The sequence below is a fragment of the Thunnus albacares genome, chromosome 24 (assembly GCF_914725855.1).
Source record: "Thunnus albacares chromosome 24, fThuAlb1.1, whole genome shotgun sequence".
NCBI lineage: Eukaryota > Metazoa > Chordata > Actinopteri > Scombriformes > Scombridae > Thunnus > Thunnus albacares.
This window is the reverse complement of record NC_058129.1, coordinates 10,843,635-10,866,814: the sequence shown is the minus strand read 5'-3', so window position 1 is coordinate 10,866,814 and position 23,180 is coordinate 10,843,635. Positions and strand designations below refer to the sequence as shown.

The following is a 23,180-nucleotide window of genomic DNA, read 5'->3' as shown; positions in this document are numbered from 1 at the left end:
CATTTTTTTGCAAGGGGATAGGGGTCATTTGAGAAAAAAAAGCCTCAGGAATACAGTCCAGCTGAGCCCAGGTTGTGGCCCTGAATCTAAAGGCCAGCCCCTGTTTGATGATCATCAGTCGGGTGAGTCGACAGAGGAGCTGGACTGTTCTCCCTGCTGGTGCTGACATTTAGTTTGTGATGCTGATAAATATTGGACAGATTCCCTTTCCTGCTCTTTCTTGACCTTACAGTAGATCAAGCATTACATGTTTCACGTCACATAAAACATTTTAATCCTTCATCAATCATTGCTGCTGTTGAAAAGGTGATTTTTTTTAAAAAGTCAGACTTCCAGGATAGTAGCACCGGTTTAACTGAATTCCTCCTTTGACCACTTATTTCTTAATTTCATAGCTGTGATATTATGCATTAGTAGTACAATATTCAAATATGTGCTGAATGATAAAAAAACAGCCAGTGTATATTAGAAAATGGCCAGTAGTGACTTCCTCTTTTTTGAATGAACGTCTTGCCTCAGTGTTCAGTGTTATTCTGCCTCGTAATCCACTTTACAAGGCAAAGCAAATCACTGCTGCCACACACACAAATCCTAAGAAGCTTCCTCTACACACTCTTTAAGGAATGAGAGAGAATTAGAGTATGTGTGTAATAACTTTAGGGCAGAAAACTAGCTTGGCTAACGGCAAATTATTGTGCAATATCAAGATACTTCCCTCTCTTGCCTTTATGCTCGTACAAAAAACTGATGAAAATAGATTTTGAATGGCTTGTCTAATCTGACCTATATTAAAAGAAGATATATTTAATATTAGCAAACATTAGCCACCATATTTAAAGTCTTTTGCTGTAGTTTACACCTTTTATATCATATAATGTTCAACTTTGTTTATTACCTGGTTGATTGCTGGCACCTGCTGGCTCAATGCAAACACAAATGCAAGCCTTGAAATTTCCTTGGTATTTTAAAAATCTTCCCAATAGCAGCCAATTCGCACATTTTCTGGCATTATGGACTTTTATTGTACTGCTGCTGCTTCTCTCTCTTTCACACACACACACACCACCACACACATTCTATTGCAAAGATTTGCTTTTATTGGCATCCGTCTACTTGACTTTCTTACAAATAACCACCTCTCATATGTAGGCTTAGGCTCTCGCTCCATATCTTTATGGCAGTTTGTCAATGACGATATCAAGAAGAAAACGCTCCCACACACTTAACTGATGCTCCAAAAAAAGATTTATTGAGTGCAGCTGCATCTTCATCAGCTAATACTCAAAATGAGACCACAAATTAGTTTCTCAGTGACAAAAATACTTAGTGAGCACTAATCAAATTGAAACAGTCATCAAAGAGGAACTGATTTGGTGCATACTCTGCACCTTGCTTTCTGTTCATCTGTAGCTTGTTTTTTTGAGCCAGACTTCAACAGTATATGATCGTTATCTGTCTGTTATCGCCATGTCTTCTGAGATAAAGTGTCTCAGACAAATGAAAAAACAGACCACACTTGGAAATAGACTGGTTCAAATTGAATACGTGTATTGTGCTCTCAGTTTGCATGCAAGGAATCAAAAAGAGCTGAAAGGAAATCCCATTCTTTGCTCAAAATATTGACTCATGATTCTGTACTTGCGTCTCTAAAAACTTCTGTCCCTGTGTGGTCACAAATCTTTACTGTCCAGATTGTCAGTAAACTACTTTTTTTGCCTTCTTCTGTCTCTTCTTCTCTTTCTTTTGTCCTAATTCTCCTTCTTATCTCCTTCCTACATGCATACACACACTCATGCACACACCCATCGCCTATCCTCCTCTCGCCCCGGAGGTGTGTGAGGTTGTGGGAGCATGTGAAAGCCATCACACAGGGAGAGGCTCATGTGTTCCTCATTTGAAGCCATTTGCCCAAAGCATGCTGTCAGCCTCCATCTGGATATATATGTGTGTGTGTGTGTGTGTGTGTGTGTGTGTGTGTGTGTGTGTAGTGTTGGTTTGTGCGCTTGTATTTGTTAACGTGTCAATGACCAGGAGTGGTTGAGGGGAATGTCTGTGCTTGCACTGAAGGAAAAGCTCTATTTTTGTGTGCACACATGTGGGCGAGACTGTGTGGTACGCCGTTGTGTTCATATTCAGCACTCTAAGTCCCCACACTGTGGTCGCATTTATATTTAAATGTGCTTTCTCTTCTTGTACGTACAGGAAACAAGGCAGCATTTAGTGAGTGCGTCTTGTTGCAATTTCTTGTCGGCATAAAAGCTGGCAGCGCTGGGGAAAATCCCTTAAAAGTAGCTTTTTTGGTGCTTACCTTAAAAAGCAACTGCACATTCATTGTGTATAAAAAAGACATTTATAAAAGAAAGAGTATTTTTGTATTGTTCACTTCAAAAACATGTTGTAGCAATGTGGCTAAATGTGTTGTCTGCATAAGATGAAGGTGGAATTGTACTTACAGATGAAAAGATGAAAACAATATAAGAGAAAAATCAGTTTTTGAATTTTAACATGAAAGTAGTGAAGCAGAAATCATTAGATGATTGACATGTATTTGCATTACAGGAAAATAGTATATGGTTAAATATTGTGTAACAGTAGCACAGTTAGAGTCATGAAAGTAAACATTAGCCACCATATACGCTGCCATTTCTTAACATTAGCCACAACATCTTAAGTTTAACATTTTATCTAAAGTTTGTAACATTTGCTAACATTAGCCACAACATCTTAAGTTACCCAGCATTTTCTAACAATGTGTTACTTCGTCATTAATGACGTAAAAATGCCTGATTGTTCATTAGTTTCAGCTCCAAATGTGAGGATTGGCTGCTTTTCCATTTCTATTGTAAATTGAATAACTTTTTGACTGTTGGTCGGACAAAACAGGACATTTGCAAACCACCTTGGGCTTTGAAATTGTCACTATTATCTTGAGCGATTAATCAAAAACATAATTAATATGTTAATTGATAATGAAAGTAGCCTAATAGTTAGTTGCAGCCCTAATGAGAAGCATCAGATTACATAAATTGGGGAGAACAAATGCACTCAGTTACAAGCTTCCACAAAACAGTAGATCAATACATCTATGTTTGAACTCCAGTCTGCAGTGGGTATATGAATAGCTGTGTTGACAGGTTGGCACAGCATGCCTTGTTCCTGAGAGATGCCAACCTCCTCTGGCCTTCCTCCATCACCCACTGATGCCCAATCTGCTCCTCCCATCCATAGCCCATAAAACGCCTGATGCCGATTAGCACTCGTCATCATTAGCCATGGATGACATCGATAAATGTCTGAGCCTGAATAATGTGTAGGTCACTCTGGGTCTTTGTTTCAGACCTGGCTTTGTTTTGGTCCATCTTTGGGTTAATAAAACTGTTCTCAGTTGGATTTTTATAATGTGAGCTTTGATTTTTGGTGTTTGACCCCTACTGTCATACTCAAGAAGATAGACCAAAAGCTCAAGAAGTGTTTTTGTTCTATTTTTATTGGTATTTATATGTTATTCTCCATTTTCTGAATAACCAGACCCTAAACTGACCTAACTATGTAAAGTCTGCCTTCACAGAAAGTGCTTCAGTCATACAGTAAATGAGACTCTCTGCAGTAACTCATATTTCAGAGTTCACGCTCAGTTGGACCCTTGTGCCAACCACACACACAATTTTCAGCAAGCCCCAGAGGCTGCTGGAAAGTGAATCTCCATAATCACATCAGGGGCAGGGAGGGGGCGGAGGCGATGGGGCCAGCGGAGGGCCACCGACTTCTTTGACATCTCAGGGAAAGTGACATTAGCCAAGTTGGTTGCGTAACCGCTGAGCCATTCACTTCTGGCCAGAGGGGCCATTTTACATTTTGGTGGAACAAGACTCAAACTAATAGCGTATACTCCACTCCGGTGAGCCGGCTGACGGCAGCACTGGACAGGTGATCGTGCTTCTGAAGAGGAGATTAGAGACAAAAGAGCTGTTAAGTGAGTTTTCACACTGCGTAGGCGGTCAGTGGACTTTCTGCCATCTCTGTTTAGATCAAGTCACTGCACCCTAAAGCCAAGCAATTTTGAATAAACTCCTTTAATGTTGCTGTTAATTGTGTTTGCCTCATTATGCGAAGTAGCCCTCAAGGAAACAAATACAGCTTTCTTGCATCATATTGTGTGATAATATACTCCAGACTGCCTGAAGATAAACCAGAATTTTCTAAATGTTAATATCTTAAGCGCCTCATTTCATATACGGAAGCCAACTTCTGTCACAACAAAAATTCATTATTTTTACTTTATAATCTTATAATTCTGACTTAGTAAGTCAAAATTTTGACTTAATGTCTCATCATTTTCAACCACTGTCTTGTACATTTGACTTAACAAGTCAAAACTTTTAAACAGTTTTTTTTTTCATGGCAGAAATGGTCTTCCATATTTCATACCCTACTGAACATTGATGGGTTTTTACTTTTGTTTTGGTCATCTCTGAGCTGTTTGAGCCTCTTGTTCGTTCCTAATGTTTCCCACTTGTTTCTGTGGAATCTGCTGAAAACCTGTGTTATGTCTCCATGTGAAAACAGTGAAAGAAACACTGAAAAACTTCTTAACTAATGTATGTTTGATCCAGATCAGAAAGAAACCCTCATATACCAGTTTTAGCTCTGTTGGCAGTTGGATTATACATTTAAAAACACATTTACAGTACATATGAAGGCGTGCATATCCATTTAAAATCTTTCAGTTTTTCAAAATTCAGTATTTAATCTTGATCTGACTTGCAAATCTACCGTATCCGTGGTTGATCCTGATGGACTACAACAGGGAACATAAGAAGTGTGTTACGCTGTGCTCTTTCTTCCAGGCTGCTCGTGAATGTGAAGGCACTCCAGCTGCATCTCAGTTCACAGCACGGGACACCAAACAAGCAAAAGCACCTTAACTCACCCAGAGAACTAATTAATATTTCATATTTGAGTCTTTAAGAGCAAGAGTATGAGCATAATGTAGCTAATGTTCCCTGATGTGCTTGTGATGGGATACTTAACTGATTAGTTCCTGTGTTGTTGTATTTTTTGTTATTGGCATGTAGAAGTTGGAAAAGTCAGTGCTAAATATAGTGTTTCAGTTGCAACATGCAAACAAGCTGATTGTAATGTGCACCGGATGAACTATTTGTGTGTGTTTCTCTGCGTATGTGTGTGTTTCCACTCCCGTTCGTGCCCCATCTGTATCTTTTTTTGTCGTTATGTGGGAGGGTGTGTTTGTTGTATCTTGGGAGTTGAGTCCCTCACCCAGCTGTTAGAGTTTAGCCCAGATTGGTCACAGAAAGAGAGAAAGGTACAGTAGAGCGAGCCCAACATCCAGCAGATCAGCAGGATAAAAGTATTGATCACCCGGCAGAGCGGGATTTGAGGGCCGTACAGTCCATCAAGCTCAATTACCCCTGGCCAGATGCTGACCTTGTGGCCTCCATAATGCCGCATAACCAGAAGATCACAAATAGAAGATTAGGGTCAGTTATGTACGATGGGGAAAGGAGAAACAAAAAGGTTTCTAGTTCAGAATGGGGATGGGCGCTGGTATCATCCTCTTACCTGGCAGGGAGCATATTGTGTCCTCTTGATCAACGCCACGAACAAGCCGATTAGTGAAAACCTTCGCCTGGATAATGTGCTGTTTGTCAGGTGAATGTGTGTCAAGATGAGGAAAGGAGACCAAGATGTTTATTATGATAGAACAAAATGCATATTGTAGTGTTTTCTTTGCATACTATAGAGTGCTGCAAAAGATGAATCATCACATGCAGTAGCTGAGCCTGTGCCAACAAATTGCCAGCTTTTGAAAGACGATTCAACTTTATTATGACTTTGGTTCATTTTTGTTCCTATCGGTAGTAATAACGTCGGCTGTCGGCAACAAAAACGTGGTACAAGAAACACGAGTAGAATTTAAACCACATAGCTGGAAGGCAAAAGGAACATGCCTACAGTTAGAGCTGAATAAATAGTTTATTTAATAGATTGACAGAAAATGTATCTGCAACTATTTTGATAATGGATTAACCGTATAAGTCATTTTTTTATGGTTCCAGCTTCTCAATTGTGAGGATTTTCTGCTTTTCTTCATATCTATATGAAGTTTACTATATTATTCTTAGATTTTAGATTGTTAGACTTGTCTATACAGGAGGACGAAACCATATTTTTACACCACAAGTCTATTTCATTCTGTTGTATGAGGAGAGTGATTTGGCCCTGAGCACTGTCAAAATGCAGGTGACCTACACTCAGCGTTGTGCCTGAATGCAACATGTGTAGACACTAATGGAGGACAGAAGCTGCTGCTGCTGCTGCTGCTGCTCTCCTTTCACTACGCTGCCTGTGTAGACACTGTGTTAATCAGATAAAATAAGCAATTTGAAGACTTTGGGAAATTGCGTTTTAATGTTTTACTGTTCTATGACAATTTCTAGACAAAATGAGAACATAATTGGCAGTTTAATTGATCACATGAATCATTAGCTGCAGCATCGACTTCCTGGTTTAACGTTGACAATTTGTGCAATGAGGGATTATTTCCAACATTTTGAGTCTGCTCACTTTCGGTTCAGATCATCTGACTAAACTGTTTTTTAAAACCCGATCACTCACATTTCTGGCCCTATTGGACCTTGTTGTGGTGATGTAGCTGTTTGTTCTGAGATCTAAGCAATTACTTTGGTGTCAGAACTGCTAGAAAAAATGTCCAAAACAACAAAAAGTAAGATGTAATAAACCAGAAATATGCTTTAAGGCGAAACAGCCATATTTTTAACTGCATGACGATGCAGGTCTTGATGTTCCCTCTTGGTTTTTAAAAGGGTTTCATAAAAGCTCAGAGGGGCACTATATCCCTCAATACAAGTGGAGAGATGGAAATCTCCCAAGCTGAAGTTATGAGCTTATGAGTTTGTGTGTGTGTGTGTGTGTGTGTGTGTGTGTGTGTGTGTGTGTGTGTTTTCTGCTGCCATCAAACAGATGGGGCTTCTTTTTCATCTCAACCAGAAGAGACATATCTCTCTCTTTCACTTTCCCACACCTTTCCTCTCTCTCTCACTCTCTCTCTCTCTCTCTCTCTCTCTCTCTCTCTCTCTGAGGTCCTCCTCAACTCATGTGGGAATCTACCCATAATGCACTGTGAGGAAATTGCCCCATAATGAATACAGCACTCCTAAACTGGAATACAGCCGTAGGCAGAGACCAGACCGGCCCGCTGAAATATTCACAAAGCTTTATTAATGCTGTTATTCCTGGCAGATGCCCTGTGCGTACTAACAGTTGGCGATAATCATGCTGTGCCACTGGGTTGTACAGTTTATAGCAAATCATTAACTATCAGGACAGTCGATGAAATCTTCTCTCTCTTCTCTACTCTCAGTTTATATTAAAATCTTTTTTATAGGCATCAGAGCAAGGAAATCAATGTTGCCAGAGAAATAAAGCACATCATTTCAGGCAGTATTTTTTTTATAGAGGTGACAGGTGATCGCTGCTAATGAGGTGGAAATTGTTAATTAAATGTTCAGCTTCTATTTACCCCAACTGTCTTGCAAAGCACCCTGTAACTACTTAGATTTCTTTAAAGTTGCCAGTTTTTTGCTCTTTTTAAAATGCAAAAACTATAAATTGAAACCCTGTGACAATGTGACAATGTAGTTTATAAGGTTACGTGTTTTTTGGAGGGATTATATCATGGCGAACACTCCTCATTTCATGTCAAGGGTGTGAGGTGATTGACAGGAAGCATAGCATAGCGCAATCACAAAGGATCTCAGCAATTGGTGACAAGTTCTGTCTCCATCCGCGCCTCATTCATCTAGTCGAAAAGCCTGAAATATTCTCTTGCCCAGTAAAAAGACTTAATGATGATGATAATGGAAAAGGGGGAGAAAATTAATTTTATATTGACTGTGTGGATTATCTGGGACATCACAAACTGCTCCGCTGTGCAGAAATCCAGGAATAATGATGAATAAACATGAGGGAAACTTGCACAAACACCACTCTTATTATTACTCTCCAAAGACCTTGTTTTTCTTCATATTTTCTTTGTCTGCACAGCTTCCTTCAAATCGAACTGCCTGCACTGTCTCTGCTGTGTAACGTTGTGTAATGTCAGTACAATTGCATAATCACTTTGGAAACATATCAAGTACAGAATGATTTCAGTTGAAAAAGCAAGAACATCTTGATGATTCTAACCTAAAACTAAAGCTGCTATGCTTATATTTTTTATAAACTTTGTATTTTATATCAACAATGGATGAAAGGGTCATGTGCAATGTAAAATGGATCGCTCAGTAGAGACGAATCCAGAAAGAAATACGACCCAATTCTGTAATTCCCCTCAGCTCTAGTTGAGCTATTTATCTTCCTTTAGCTAGACTTTACTGTTTTGGTTCAGTCTCACCGCTCTCATTAGCATTGCTGTTTTCAGAGAAAAAGTTCTGATAAACCCACTATACGCTACCTGCCCAGCACCAAACGACAGATAGACAAAGTTAGCTACTAGCTGGTGAACATAGCAGAGCATTGAGCAGCTTAAGAGCTAAAGATGTTTCCCTCAGACGGTGGTGGAGACCAAAAACAGAGCTAAAAGGAGGGTGACTATTGGGCTTACATTTGTTAAAGTCCCTGGATCATTACTCCAATTGAATGCTTATGTTGCCCTGTATCTGCTAGATGCGTAAATAACTAACATTTATCAACTTGAAGTGATAAAATGTCAGTGTATTTCTGCTTTTCATCTTCTTTAAGTCAATGCAGAGTTGACATATCTGCAAGACAGTGTTGGAAATAAAACAACCTTCAGGCAAAAAAAAGAAAGCAGGTCTCTACTTCTGTCTTTAATGTCAAATAATGCAATTTATTCTTGACCTATTTCCCAAAAACTGAGCAGAGGAATATGGTTAGAGCTTATTTGCATCTCCCTGCTTACATTTTTCTTCTCATTCCTTCAGTTGCTTTTACATCCTGGAGCATGTTTGTTATTTTCAGTTCAAATTTCAGACTGTTGTCACCATTTAGTACCAATCTTTAGGTTTTGATTTAGGTTACATCACTCTACAGTCGGTGTATGTGTGTGTGTGAGACAGAGAAGAGTAAAGCGGCTGTGAAGCACTACACTACTGCTGAACTGGGTCGTGGGTAACACGTTGCTATGGCAACTGCTATTTGCCGGCCCTGGGGCCAAGAGCTGCTTTTTCGCTTATACTTTCTCTCATTCTTTTCTCTGCTCTTCCTCGCCTGCTCTGCCTTTTTTGCCTTCACCTTCTTCTCTCTTTTCCTCTTCCCTTTGTTCCTCTGCTCGCTCTCCATCGATCTCGCGCTCTGTCTTCCTCTCCATTCACCTCCTGCTTTTCTCTTTTTCTCTCTCCTCGCCTATGCCGTCTCTCCTTCTCATTTCGCCTTCATCCCTTTTTACATCCCTTCATTTATCTCTCTCTGCAGAGAAAACAAAAAGAACAGGCATCTATTATCTGTCTTTCCTTTAACTGTCACCCATTGACGCAAATTGAAATCCTAATTTAAGCAGGGGAACAATTTCAAGTTTTGTCCTGCATCCTTTCCACCCAATCACGCAGCTCTTTTGGAAGGAGAACAGCAGGGGATGTTAATCCTTAATTGCAGCTCTTGTCTGTCAAATTATTCACTGTTCTGTTGCTCGACAAAATTAAACAGAAATTCCCAAATCTTTTGTTCTTTCATATTGGCAAGCTAAAACGTTCCCACAAACTGATGCATCGCCCTTGGTCTGAGATTGTCAAGATATATGACACAGCATCATAACAGGAGTGTAACATATTGTCTCAGTGATTAACTCCAGCTGGCTCACTGTATGTACAGCATGGACATGTAGTCATATTTCAAAAAGAGAGCATAGAAGAAGACAAGCAGGGCAAAGGCAGAGACGGAGGTAGCGAGATGCAGCGAGGTATAAAACGAGAGCGATAGGCCGACCTCGGTGTGTCACCTAAATTCTGCCCTAATGAATAGCCCATTGATTTCCATTAGGGCTAGCTTGAGCTGACCACTACGGCCTGTCTGTTTCCCATTAGCGCACTTTTAAAGTGACGCTGATAAACAGTCATAGCCACAGGCGGACCGGATGAGGGGCCCATTCAGTGTTTAAAAGGAACCTGTGAATTCTTCCGTGAAGCTGCGTGGAGCCAGAGAGTAGACAGAGTTAACAGCAGAAATAAGAAAAGTCTTAAATATCAGTCATGCAGTCTTTTTTCCTTAAAACAGTCGATCAAAATATGCATATTTTGGCTCCTTCTACCACTATCTACCTTGAAATGAGTCGCAGTCAAAGTCAAGATAATGCCACTTGAAAAAGCAGGATTATCACATGTAGCAGGCAGGTTTTATTCTCTTCTCTAGATATAAAAAAAAGACTGTAAGACTAACATACAAAATTACCTGTTGAGACTGACCTTTTATAGCAGGATGGAGCTTTTAAACAGCCTCCTGGTCATCATTGTATCGACCAGTGACTCCATTGCAGCCCCCCCTCACCCCCCGAGGCCTGGCCTGTTTCTCGGCTCAGGATTTTAGAGCCATCCAGCCTTATCAGCTCCACCTCTCCATCAGCCCGCTTCCTTCATTAACATTAATAGGATTTAGATCTATTATGCAACGAGCCTCCGCTCCGTTATGCAACGCAGGGTCTTCATCAGCTGCACACTTTGGAGGGCAGCCGTTGCATCTTAGATTTATGACTTTGGGTTTTCATTCACTCAGACATGGACTGTAGGAATTTCTGATGTGTGCTGGCACGTGACCCCACATTGAGGTCAGGAACGATGGAGGGAACAGAACAAAACATTTCTCATTAGAGTGAAACTTTACATGATAGATTAGGACATTTTGTATTCAGACTGATTTAGAGTTTTGAGATTGGACGCCATGCGGACAAGCTTTTGAGATATACTTTTTATGTAGATAATAAAATCTGGTGACTACAGTTTAGGTTTCAAACATTTTAAAGCTGCTAAAATAATCTTAATTTGTGGAAACAAATTCTTAAATTACTAAACTTCAATAATATCTTTTATCTTGTTCTTACATTTTATGAAATAGTGTAAAACTGACTAATTCAGCAGACAATAATCTATTTTTTCATGTGAGCCGGTGAGTCTGTACTTAGGCAAAGTTGTGCGTTTAGCTAAACAAGCTCACAACATAGACTGTGTAAAAAGAGCCACACCTCTTTTTATATCATCAAATAACTTATTAAATGCAAACTTATCAAAAAGATGAACACTTGAATGTATATCAGCATGAGGAGAACTACCTACAATGACAGACAACCGTGTACTTTGATTTTTAGTTTGACCCATATCCCATCCGCTGACATGTAGAGGTTAATGGGTTTATGACCTGTACTGCAACCAGCCACCAGGGGGCGATGAGATATTTTGGCTTCACTTCTGGGGCACTATCATGGCATCCATATGGCTCAAATGACGATGCTAACATGTTGATGTTTAGCAGGCATAATGTCTCTTAGTTTAGCGTGTTCGCATGCAAATTTAACACAGCACTAAACACTAAAAGCTGAGACACGAGTGGGAATGTCATTAATTTTTGCGGGTATTTGGTCATAAATCAAAGTATTAGACAAATTAAAATTTTGATGCGATGATGGCATTAGATGAAAATTGAGGTCACTATTCATCCTCTGAGGACAATGGATGTCTTTACAAAATTTCATGGCAATCTATCCAAAGCCACGCATGGCTAAATATGCAATATCATATGAATTTGTAGCCTTCAGATTAGGAGTAAAAAGGTTAAAACCTCAGCTTTTCAGGAAACAAACAGTTTACAAGGTCTGTACTTCAACCGACAGGACAAACGATCCATTAAATGAAGATAAAACATGAAAATCACCACATTTAGGTTTAGTAAGCTAACATTTTTTCTCCCAGCAGTGATACTATCGATTATTCTTCTTCCCCTTAGGGAGGGCAGAAATCAATCTGCTCTTTTAAACTCATCAATAACGACTTTCCACACAGGCTTGTAACACTACCTGGCCTGAACGGTCGATTAAAAAAACAGAGGAGTGGAAGTGCTGAAGGTTTTTACTTCGATATAAAATAAAATGATGCTCTTCTTGTAGTTTAGTGAGGATTTATGATGTGTCCAGCAAACAAAGCTTGGGAAAGCCAGATGTAGTATTAGTGTGTATGTGTGTGTGTATGTGTGTGTGGTTTAATTGCTTTATGTGGAAGGATATCACCTCATGTCATCAGCTGTCAGAGTCCATTGACTGAGTTTGATGTTGATAAAATCTGTCAGAGGGTCTTAACTCATGCTTGTGTGGATGTTAGAGTGAATCTCATGTTCTCACAGGATCACCTGTCATATACACTATATATCATAAAGCACCATAACTGGCCCTAAGTGTGTGTTATTCTCTCATTCATGGTTTCACTATAGGAGCCGAGGCTGTCAGAGCAGATAATTTCATGTCTGCAGAGCTGCACCTACAGGTTTTGAAATATATGTGTTGCGGTCAATCATGTTTTCAAGCCTTTACAAATAGAAATGTTTAGATTCAACAAACTTCTTAACATGAAATAATAATGCTTCAGAGTAGCCAATTGGAGCAGGTTGTCATGGAAACAGCAAAGTGGCACACACAAGACAGTTCATTTTGTCTTTTTTTTTTTTTTTTTTCTTCCCGGAGTAACTTCCTGCTTTGCTGGAGGAGCTATTTTTAACGGGGCGTTATATAAGATGCGACTCTTGTGCTCAATACAATGTGTTATTTTCCCTCCTCTTCATTACTCTTCATCCTCTTGACTTTGATGGGAGCAGGATGCGCTGCGATTCCCGTACCTGTATCCCGAGCTCATAACTCACTCGACAAGCTTCACGCGCTGCCGCGGTTAATGGAAAACAAATGTACTAATTCGTCATCATCATCATCATTCTGTAGAAACTGCTTGAGCATAAGGGATAATTTTAGATCATTGATCATCATTCTGGGGGTGTGAAATAGGAGAAAATGCTGAAGAAAGATGGAAAAGAATATATGTCAGGCGCTTAATGTCGCATTTGTCAGTTTATAATTGCACTGAAACCCAGAATAAATTAAGCATAGAGTCAGTTTTATTCCCATTCACCTGCAAGAGTAACACCATCTCAGTATTTTAGAGGTGCGACTCGTCTAGTGCCACTTAAATGTGACTTTTCCGATGCCCTAGAAAATGTCATTCATTTTGAAATCATTTATTTAGGATGAAATCATGAGTTATTCATGCAATCTGGTCATGAGAAAGAAAAAAAAAAAACTTTTGAAATGTTTCTTTAAAGACAAAAGGGAGCCGTGTAGGATGCGAGTGTGTACTGTAGCGCAGCTTACATGTAATATTCATCACTCCCAGCTGAGCTCAAAGTGAACGCGCACTAACTGTGAAAGCTGCTATGATTAGCCGCTCGACATGCCTGACAGGGAGAAATGTTGTTCTTCCCTTGTAGGCTGTGAAGTGAGTGTGGCAGTGGTGCTCTCGCAGCAAGTATGCTTGATTCACACTCACAGTATGAATGTGAACGATGCAAGAGTAATCAGACAGCAGTGGACAAAAGGTTGTCGAGTGTTGCAGTGAGTGTCATCACCAGAGCTGATCGAGCCACTTTATGAAGTTGCAGCAGTGTGCTTTATTTGACGCTCGTTTCTTCCTTAAAAGCGTTTTTTTTTTTGCTCAAGTTTCCTGCAGCTAAATGCAACAGGAGAGCCTTTTATCTGTGAATTAACCCCGCTCTTTCCGTCTCCCCCTGCAGGATGCTTCGAGTGCTGCATCAAGTGTCTGGGTGGGGTGCCCTACGCCTCCCTGGTGGCTACTATCCTCTGCTTCTCAGGCGTGGCTCTGTTCTGCGGTTGCGGCCATGTGGCGTTGACCGGCACCCTGACCATGCTAGAGAACCACTTCTCCAAGGTCACCACCGACCACGCCACCCTCACCATGGTGTAAGTCCTTATCTTGACAACAGCTGTGACTGAAATCAGCCAAAATCTTGCGCTCCACTATGGGCAAACTTCTAGAAAAGATGAATCATTGTTGAACTTTTGGCACCAATATTGGTTTACTGACATATTGAAACAACAGTATGACCAGAATATGCTAGTGGTACCCCTTTAGTTATTAATCAGCCAGCCTCCCACAATATCTGCTGTGACTCAGAATACCCTAAAACAGGATTTAGGCAGGATTTCCTACATCGCAAATCAAAGGAACCAATCATTTAAAGATAATTATACTCAAAGTCTACTTCCTTGGGTTTTCCAGCTGATTCCGATCTCCACTGAAGACTAGCAACCTGAGTTGAAAAGCTGAATCTTACTGTTTAGCCAACTTTCCATCACGAGGAAAATACAACAGTTCCTCATCTGCCGATGAAAGCTTGGTCTCAGTTTGTTATCCAGTGAGAGATTGATGACCAGAAAGAGTAACGGAATAGCTGGATTGGTCACATTAACTTTTAGCTTGGCTAACAGACTGGCCCGCTAACCCCTCTTCTGCTTTCATGCACACTGCTTCCTCTTGCCTCTGAGCTATTGTAGTCTGCGATGCCAGCCTGCTGCCGCAGGGCATTGAGTCCTCAGGAGCTGCAGTCTGCTGAGCGCTGCTCTAACCTTTGGTAGAACTGAGGTGGGCAAGTTGTTCATAATGTTCAGAAGTTCGATTAGGCTGTATCCTCTTGGCCTAGTTGCACTGGTCATGTTATCTGCACACGTACTCACATTAAAAGTCCCTAATACTCTTTACACCATAACCGGGAGCCAGAGGAGCCACTGCACTGCTGTGCGCCACCATGAATATATTTGCACATTCATAGACTGTGGAATATTTAATGAGGGAGAAGGAGTAGATGTTATTTTAAAAGGTACACTATGCAGGATTTGTCAGTTGATGTTTGTAAACACACAGCATTTAAAATTGGCCCCAACTAGCGAGAGAGACAGTGAGAGAGCAGTGGTGGTCGAGCTAGCTAGAGAGTGAATGAAAAGAGCAAGTGTCGCTGGCGGGAACAAAGCCATGAATCAGATAAATAAAATGTTATTTCCTGATTGTTTCATGGCGGTTATGTAGCCTGGTCGCTACAAGTCCCGACCTCACACCCTGCACACTGTTATTTGCTGGGGGCTGCACATCCACTGCCCAAAGATTGATGCCCAGAAGCGTCCTGAACACAACAAAATATTAAGAAAAGAAGCAGAGGGCAGAGTCCCTGCAGATAAATACACCGCCACACACTGCTAGTGGAAAATCCTGTATAGTATACCTTTAAGGATTTTAAAATGGTAATTATACAGTACTTTTTTGCGGGAAAAACTATATCAGACACACATTATTGTTCCAAGCAGAGTATCTTTGTACGTCTTAATACATGTCTCAGTCATCGTCCTCTCTTTTCTGCATGTATGTGTTCAGGATCCAGATCTTTCAGTACATCATCTACGGCATCGCCTCTTTCTTCTTCGTCTACGCCATCATCCTGCTGGCTGAGGGCTTTTACACCACCAGCGCCATCAAGAAGGAGCTGCAGAGCGACTTCAAGACCACCGTCTGTGGACGCTGCATCACCGCCTTCGTACGTAAACACACTCGCACACAAACAGCTGCTGCAAATCATCACACCCACTGACCCAGTTACGCTCCCAGATTAAAGCCTCTAAATGAGATTTAATTACTTTGATGTGTATTTTATAGAGTTTCTGCTTAAATTAGTGTTTACAGGCTGAAAACAATCATTCATTAAGCTTTACAGGCCAGGACATTAAGGGTCATCATAAACGTGTTGCAGAGCCACATTCACAACACTTCAGTGCTCACACACCTCTATACATTTATGGACACATATAAGGAAGACAGATATACGCTCACACACACACACAAACACTCCCACTTGAGCCCTTGAGGGCAACTCTGGCACAGTTTGTCCTTTCTAGCCTGATTACTCTAATTGCTGCAGATGTCCAGTAACATTAGCTTAAACATGGACTCTGTGTGTCTATCTGTGTGGTGGGTGGTGATCTTTAAGGAATAATATTAACCTACTTCTTTGGAAATGCAGCTCACAAAATTAAAAAAAAAATCTCTCCTTTCTCGTGTTCTCCAGTTCATGTTCCTGACCTACATCCTCGCCCTGGCCTTCCTCGCCATCTTCGGCTTTACGGCGATCCCAGTTTTCCTCTTTTTCAACATGTGGAATACCTGTGCTGCCATGAGGTCTCCTGATTCCAACATCACCTCGCCTGATTCCATCTGTGTGGACGTTAGGCAGTACGGTAAGTGGCATACACACACGTTGGAGCTACCAAAGGGTCTCTCTGTCTCTTATACAAATCATTTCTACCCATATGTATGATCTTTGGGTGTAATTGAAACATAAAATGTGAGAGATTAGCATCAGAAGCAGAAATTTCATTATATCTCAACACAAAGTCATGTGTTCTTTGAAATCCAGAGCTGTTTTTGAAACAATCAAGCAGTGTTACAGGGTGTATTTTCCCCATAGTGCCTGTAAATGTTTAGAAAACTTGATTTTATTCTAATAAATACCATAAACCATTGCTACAGTAAGATTGGCAGCCTCCTAACAGTGCGTATCAGCTCATTCTCGATTCATCAAGGCCAGCCTGTCCTTTACATTTTTGCTCCTGCTCTGTTTCTGCACACCTGACCTCATTAAGGATGACATTGTGGTTTAATTGTATCAGGTGTGCAGGAGCAGAATTTGTGACGGGCGGGGCTTGGCAACTGGGTTAAAAAAACAGTTTTACAGTACAAATTAATAAGTAATGTTACTTTTTGTGGCTCAGTATCCTACATGTGCAGCTTCAACGGCATGTCAGCTCACATAAAGATCAGTTTTTCACTGCTCTTATCTTTTTTTACCTTCAAAATCAGGTCGCAGCTTCATGCTTGAACGCGGGTTTATGGGAAATGTGATGTTTCTTTTACTAAGAAGTACTATATGTTGCATTTAAACTGGACTGAATAAAGCTAAAGCTCTGCTCCTTTTTAATACACTGCAGAGTACTTTAAACCTCATTGGTCAGTTTACATTGTTGAGTTCTCAACACTTGGGGAGTATAAGGAATATTCACACACTGGATTTAATAATTAAATCTCCAAAAACTTTATTAGACTGAAAAAAGGGGAACGATTTGACTCCAAAGGGTCTTCATGAGGCACAAAATGTATTAGATCCTGTTGGCGTCATGGTCAAGTGATTAAAAAAAATTGCAAATTACAATTTGATCCTTCAGATACATTATGAAATAATCAAAATAGTTGCAAAAAGGTTATAGAAATAACACAAATAACACCTAAAATAAACAAACAGGCACAATATGACCAGCAACAACACTTGAAAGTTAACACTAGAGCATCAGCTGAATACAAAAACATGACAAATTTATGCTAATGAAGCTAACTGCAAAAACATGGTCACAGGTGAAATCTGTCTGTTCAAATAAATAAGCACAAACACGCAGTGTAAAATGAAATAAACTCCTATCCCTGTGCAACACTGTTGCATATCCCGTTCGCATTTTTGATTCACAGGCGAAATAGACAAGATCAAGTCACACATTGTGCAACATGTCTTCAAAGTTTAAGAGAAATTCCCTTGATCAAGGTGTCTGCGCTCAAACATGTCCGCCAGCCTCGGCGATGAAGGCTTTTAAGTTTCCACATAAAAGAATCTCCTGGTGCCTCTGACACTGCTTTTACACATTTAGTTTAAATGTGGGGCAAAGCGAGATAAAGAAAAAAAAAAAAACAGTTTCAAAAACCCTTCACTCTTTTTCTCTGTCCCTCATAAGCAACATCACATATTCATCTCCAGCTGCTGTCACAGCGAAAGGTCAAAAAATGCATTTAGATTATTGAGATCCTGATTGGATCTCTTCGAAAATCCACCTTTATGCAGTATTACAGCACAGTAACACTCTCTTGTGATTGCATATCTAGTTATCTGTTTGATGGCCTAATGTACAGTATGTGACCCACATTTGAAGGACAGCTGGCCCGCTTACAAAGTAGGATGAGGATCACATATGCTTCATTGGCAGTCGCACTATACTACTCTGTATGAAATATTAACCCCAATTACTGGCAGCCCTCAAATTATTATCAGCCGTTCAGGAGACGTAGTTGGTTGATAACTTTCTTGTGTTTTGCAAGGCGTCATGTCTTATTTATGATGATAATAAGAATAATAAGTAAAATAAGAATGTGTAAAGAGGCTAAAACAAACAGATAGACTGAGTTAAATTAAGTCTCAGCCTTCACTATTCAGTCTGTAAATATGTTTTAACAGTAAAGAAATGAATCCAAATAATGACCCATATATTTCCCCCAGAGGCAGCCCTTTTTCCTTTAATCTTTATCCAAGCCTAATTCATAATGCCTTTAATCATACAGTCTCAGGGGAGGAAAAAGCTTCTTGTCTGAGATGAGAGAGCGACCTCAGTCCGGTGACGTTTCATCTCTCTGATCCTGCAGGTATTATTCCCTGGAACGCCACTCCAGGGAAAGCTTGCGGAGCCACACTGGGAGACATCTGTAACACCAGCGAGGTGAGAGGATGCTGACCTGGACCTCTTTTTTATCCTTTTTTTTTCTTTTTTTTTATCTCTCATGTCCTTTCACTAACAATCTCTTTTTCATTCACAGTTCTACCTGTCCTACCATCTCTACATTGTCGCGTTAGCCGGCGCCGGAGCCACTGTCATCGCATTGGTAAGCGTCTCATGATCCCACTGATAATGTGGCCTCTCAAAATATGCACGTTGCCATGGCGTGCTTATCTGTTGCCATAGCAACTCCGCCTCTCATGTTTGGCAGTATGTCATCCTATGGGTTGAAATTCTAGCCTGCAGCCTGCCTCTGTTGTGTGTCTGTGCGTACAGAGGGTCAGTGTTGTTGTTGTTTTGTTTTTTTTTCTCAGCTGCAGAGGCGTATTTTTTTTGTTTTGTGTTTAGGGAAATGGAGATACTGAAAAATGCAATAAGCTTGGGTCACCTGAAAGCCTTCCGTAATGTGTTTTTCAGGAGGTAGAAGGATAAACAGAATAGTAAACAGACAAGGAATAAGCCACTGAGTGTAGGAAAATCTGTATAAAATGAACATTTCCTGCACTGGTTCAGCAAATTGGAGATTTTGTCATTCATTGTGATAGTTTTGTACCATCAAACATGTTTCCTGTAATGTTCTCTCATGATGTTCTCAGATGTCAGATGCATTTAAAAACCATTTATCTAAATTTGGGCATTTCGGAACTCGACCCAGGTTTACCAGGTGATTTCACTGACGACTGCTAATTAGTGAAATCACCTGTGATCTTGCTCTGTGACGAAAAAACCTCCACGTTTCACGTTACGTCCTAATTCCATACTTGCAGGTTTTAAATATGTAGTGCTCAAAAAATTTTGAATATATACTAAAAAAAAATGTGTTTTTTGTACTCTTTTGTCCCACAAAGCAAAGCATGAAGGACGTGGTGGGGTTACTCACAGCTGAAAGACATTAAAATAAATTGTTTATAGTGGCAGAAATTCTTTCTCTTTGTGGAGTTTAAGTGGTAGCTCATGTTTCTACTAAAATTTTATAGCTATTTTTGTTCACCACCATTGAAAATTGAATTCATTTTTTCCACTTGTGGGCAGCTCCTCCATTTCCTTTTTACAAATCATCGTGATAAAACAGTGGTTTTCTAACATGTTCTAATTATAAATTTTGCCATTTTTCGAATGAACACGCTACAGACTCAAAACCTGCTTAGAATGAATATGTATCATGGAACTGAAGCACAGAAGTTTGATTGGAAAAATGACAAGAAGTATGGAACATACTGTCTACAGTAATATGTCATATAGAAATTGGACACAGCATCAGTCCCTTGTTGCACATTTTGTTTCTTGTCCCAAAAGTAGTCAAAAAAAAATTTGTGTTTCTCTCCAGATTCACTATCTGATGATTTTGGCGGCCAACTGGGCCTACCTGAAGAGCGCCGTCTCCACGCACGAGTACCAGGACATCAAGACCAAGGACGACCAGGATCTGGAGGCTGAGGCGCGCTCCAAGGAGGGCCAGAACTCCTCCACCTACTCATAAGGACAAGCGAACCTCTCCCGCCACCACTCATCTCCCCTCCACACCTTAACCCCCACCCCAAAACACCCAGTGCCCACCCTTCCCTCCGTTAAAACAAACCACCTCGGTCATGTTTGATAAGTCCCCCCCCAACCTCCTGATTCTCCATCCTCTTCCCTTCCACGATGTCTATTAGAAACGTGGGAGCGTACTCACACCAGAAGGGAAGAGAATCGAGGATCAGGAGTGACGGCAGGCCCAGACGGAGGCAGATGCTTCAGAACAGGGAGGGCTCGCCCTGCCCCGGGGGTCGAGCTCAGGTACGGTACATCGGTTCAGAAGCGTCTCCTCCCCCCGTCCGTGCTTTTGGGCGGCGGCTCGTGAAAGTGGCCCCGGCTGTGATGGCCTCGCGCCCTGAGCCAACACAGCCTCTCGACCACACAGCTCCTCACAGCCTAAAAAAAAACATTCACTGTCTGCTTCAGCCACAGGGAAGCCAGGCAGCGACCAACTTCCTCTGTTTTTTTTTGGTGTTTTATATGCATATATATATGAATATGAATATATTGTGCGAATGTGTATGAATGTTGTTGTTTTTTTTAATACTCTCTGAAAAGTATGCCAGGTACTATAACGATCTTTCTTCTTCTTATGTTTTAGGGGTTTTTTTTCTCATTTACTTTCCTCTCCATCTTTAACTTTTTATTGCTAATGCTCAATACGTTGTTGCACTATTTAAAAAACAAAAAAATGAGGGACAGTTAAAATCCCTTAAAAAACACAAAGCACCCCGCCCCCCCCCACCTCCCACTCACAGAAATACCTAGAAGACTCAAATCATGTAGTATCTCAAGGATTATTGTGCATTAACATGAAGTTTATTTATCTACCAAGGTTAACACAGTTAATTTAAGACCAGAGGTGTAGCAAACGTAGGAATTGTACAACATTTTGGAAAACGCGCTTATTTGCTTTCTTGCCAAGAGTTAGATAAGAAGATTGATGCCACTCTTTCAATCTTCTCATCTAACTCTCGGCAAGAAAGCGAGTTCCCAAAATGTCAATCTATTAATTTTAAGATCTTTACAGTTTTTTTTTTGCTACACCCGTCACCAGCGGCAGCATGACAAATCTGTCCTGGTCTTTTCAACATAAAAGACACACACACACCTCAGGTATCAAACCAAGTCTGACTTTATCCAGTTGTGTTCCTTTCCGAAACTTCACCATCTAAAGCACTTAACCTTTTTTTTTTTTTTTTTTTTTTACACTGTATTTGGTGATCCATCAGATTCTGTGACCTACCCTGATATTCTTACCTGAACATCTCACTCCTCATGCCTAAACCTAACTAACACCGCAGGTCACAGAATCTGATGGGTCACCGAATACGTTGTGTCACCTGATTGGTACGCTGTCCTGCGTGGATTATACAGTAAATACCTGTTCTCTCATTTTCTTAAAATTCCTCCTTTCGCGACTGAAGTTCACCTGTAAATAGTCGAATCACCCCTAAAAGATCTCAATTTACACCATCTCCCAGACGGGGAGAACACAATCAGTGTTTTGACATGCTATTCTAATTTTTTTTTTTTTTTTTTTTCCACAAATATATGTAAATGTTCCCTTTGAGATATGTGTTTAGCACTCAAATACTAGTTCTGCATTTGATATAATAATTGTAATGTAACATCTTCAATGATATGTCGTGAGAGGGATACAGTGCAGTCATGATATGATATGATGGATTGAGGTGCTTGTGATGTATACATTTTAAAATGTGAAAAAAAAATAATAATATGGAAATTGATTTTTAATGTTTTATCAGTTTTGGGCAGCTGAGTTCTTCTTGTGATTCAGTAATAATGATTTTATGGATCTTGTTTGTGCTTATTTTTTCGCTGGCCGGCCAAATGAGTGACTCGTCAACACGCGAGTTGAGGAAAATGTCACTTTTTTTTTTTTTTTTGTTGTTGTTGTTTTTTTTTTTCCTTTTCTTTTTAACGTCATGCCTCTCATATGAGCCACAGAGACTGTTTTGGATGTTTACACTCTAAATAAAACAAGTCAGGAATTTTCATACGTTAATTTTATAATCAGATATTGTTTCATAATCATGAACTATATTCTATACCGATCATCACTGGTTAGTTAACCCTCAAAAAAACACTGAAGAAGACAAATTTTTTGAACTTTAATGAGATGAAGCATGTCAGTATTGTCCATGTGTGCAGCTGTCTATTCTGTATAAAAAAGGACTATATTGCCATGTGTGTTATGTTTGATAAATATACGTGCTTTGCCGCCAGGTTGATGTAAAGGCAAACTTCAATTTCCTATAAGACGATGCGTGTCAGGGTGTTGTCGTTTCCTTGTTATTTGCATGAAGGAGACATGACTGTGTCTTTGCAGTTTTTCAGGTGATGTGTAGTCAATTGTACTGACAACTATGGTAGGCGGTGTTTGCCCCCCTTCTCCTCTCCTCCTCCTCCTCCTCCTCCTCCTCCTCCTCCACACTCCCCCCGCCCCACCTTCTCACCCACTCTTTTCTAAAGAAAAACTCCACTGTACTTTGATGGCATTGTAGTCCCTGTAGGTGTTTCATTATGTTTTTTTTTTAAGTTGGAAATAGTTCTATGACTCCTATATAGTGATGATTTTTGTAACCTTCTCTAGTAAAACCGATATTTTTTATTATCGTGACACCGTTGTCTCCCGCCTCGTTCTTGAGTTTGAGTCTCTGAAGTGCTTTTTTTTTTTTTCCTTTTTATGGAAGCAAACTTAGTAAAAATCAAAAAGGAAAATGCAAAAAGGTATCACTTGTTACACAACTGCTTAGCACATGCATAAATCATTTACAGTCAGCAAAAAAATCAAAGGTAATTGTATTGATTTTACTGCTGCATGACATTGACAAAGTTCTATCTAATAAATTAAATACATTTGAAATCCCAACATGTTTCTAATGTTAGTCTCATGCAGTCATAAAGTCTTTGTTGCAACAGGTGTCAACAATATGGACCAGATCTTTTTAAAGAC

At 40.2% G+C, this 23,180-nt stretch overlaps 1 protein-coding gene across 2 annotated transcripts in view; it reads left to right on the top strand.

The window, feature by feature from the left end:
• LOC122976363 (neuronal membrane glycoprotein M6-b-like) overlaps window positions 1–22,844 on the top strand; it is a 42,634-nt gene extending 19,790 nt beyond the window's left edge. For both annotated transcript variants that reach the window (XM_044344810.1, XM_044344809.1), the window contains exons 2-7: window positions 13,819–14,005; window positions 15,471–15,630; window positions 16,159–16,327; window positions 18,552–18,625; window positions 18,723–18,788; window positions 20,010–22,844. In XM_044344810.1, the coding sequence (XP_044200745.1) occupies window positions 13,819–14,005; window positions 15,471–15,630; window positions 16,159–16,327; window positions 18,552–18,625; window positions 18,723–18,788; window positions 20,010–20,162 (809 nt within the window). In that variant the 3' untranslated portion in view covers window positions 20,163–22,844. The remainder of the gene's footprint in view (window positions 1–13,818; window positions 14,006–15,470; window positions 15,631–16,158; window positions 16,328–18,551; window positions 18,626–18,722; window positions 18,789–20,009) is intronic.
• Window positions 22,845–23,180: the final 336 nt, after the last annotated feature.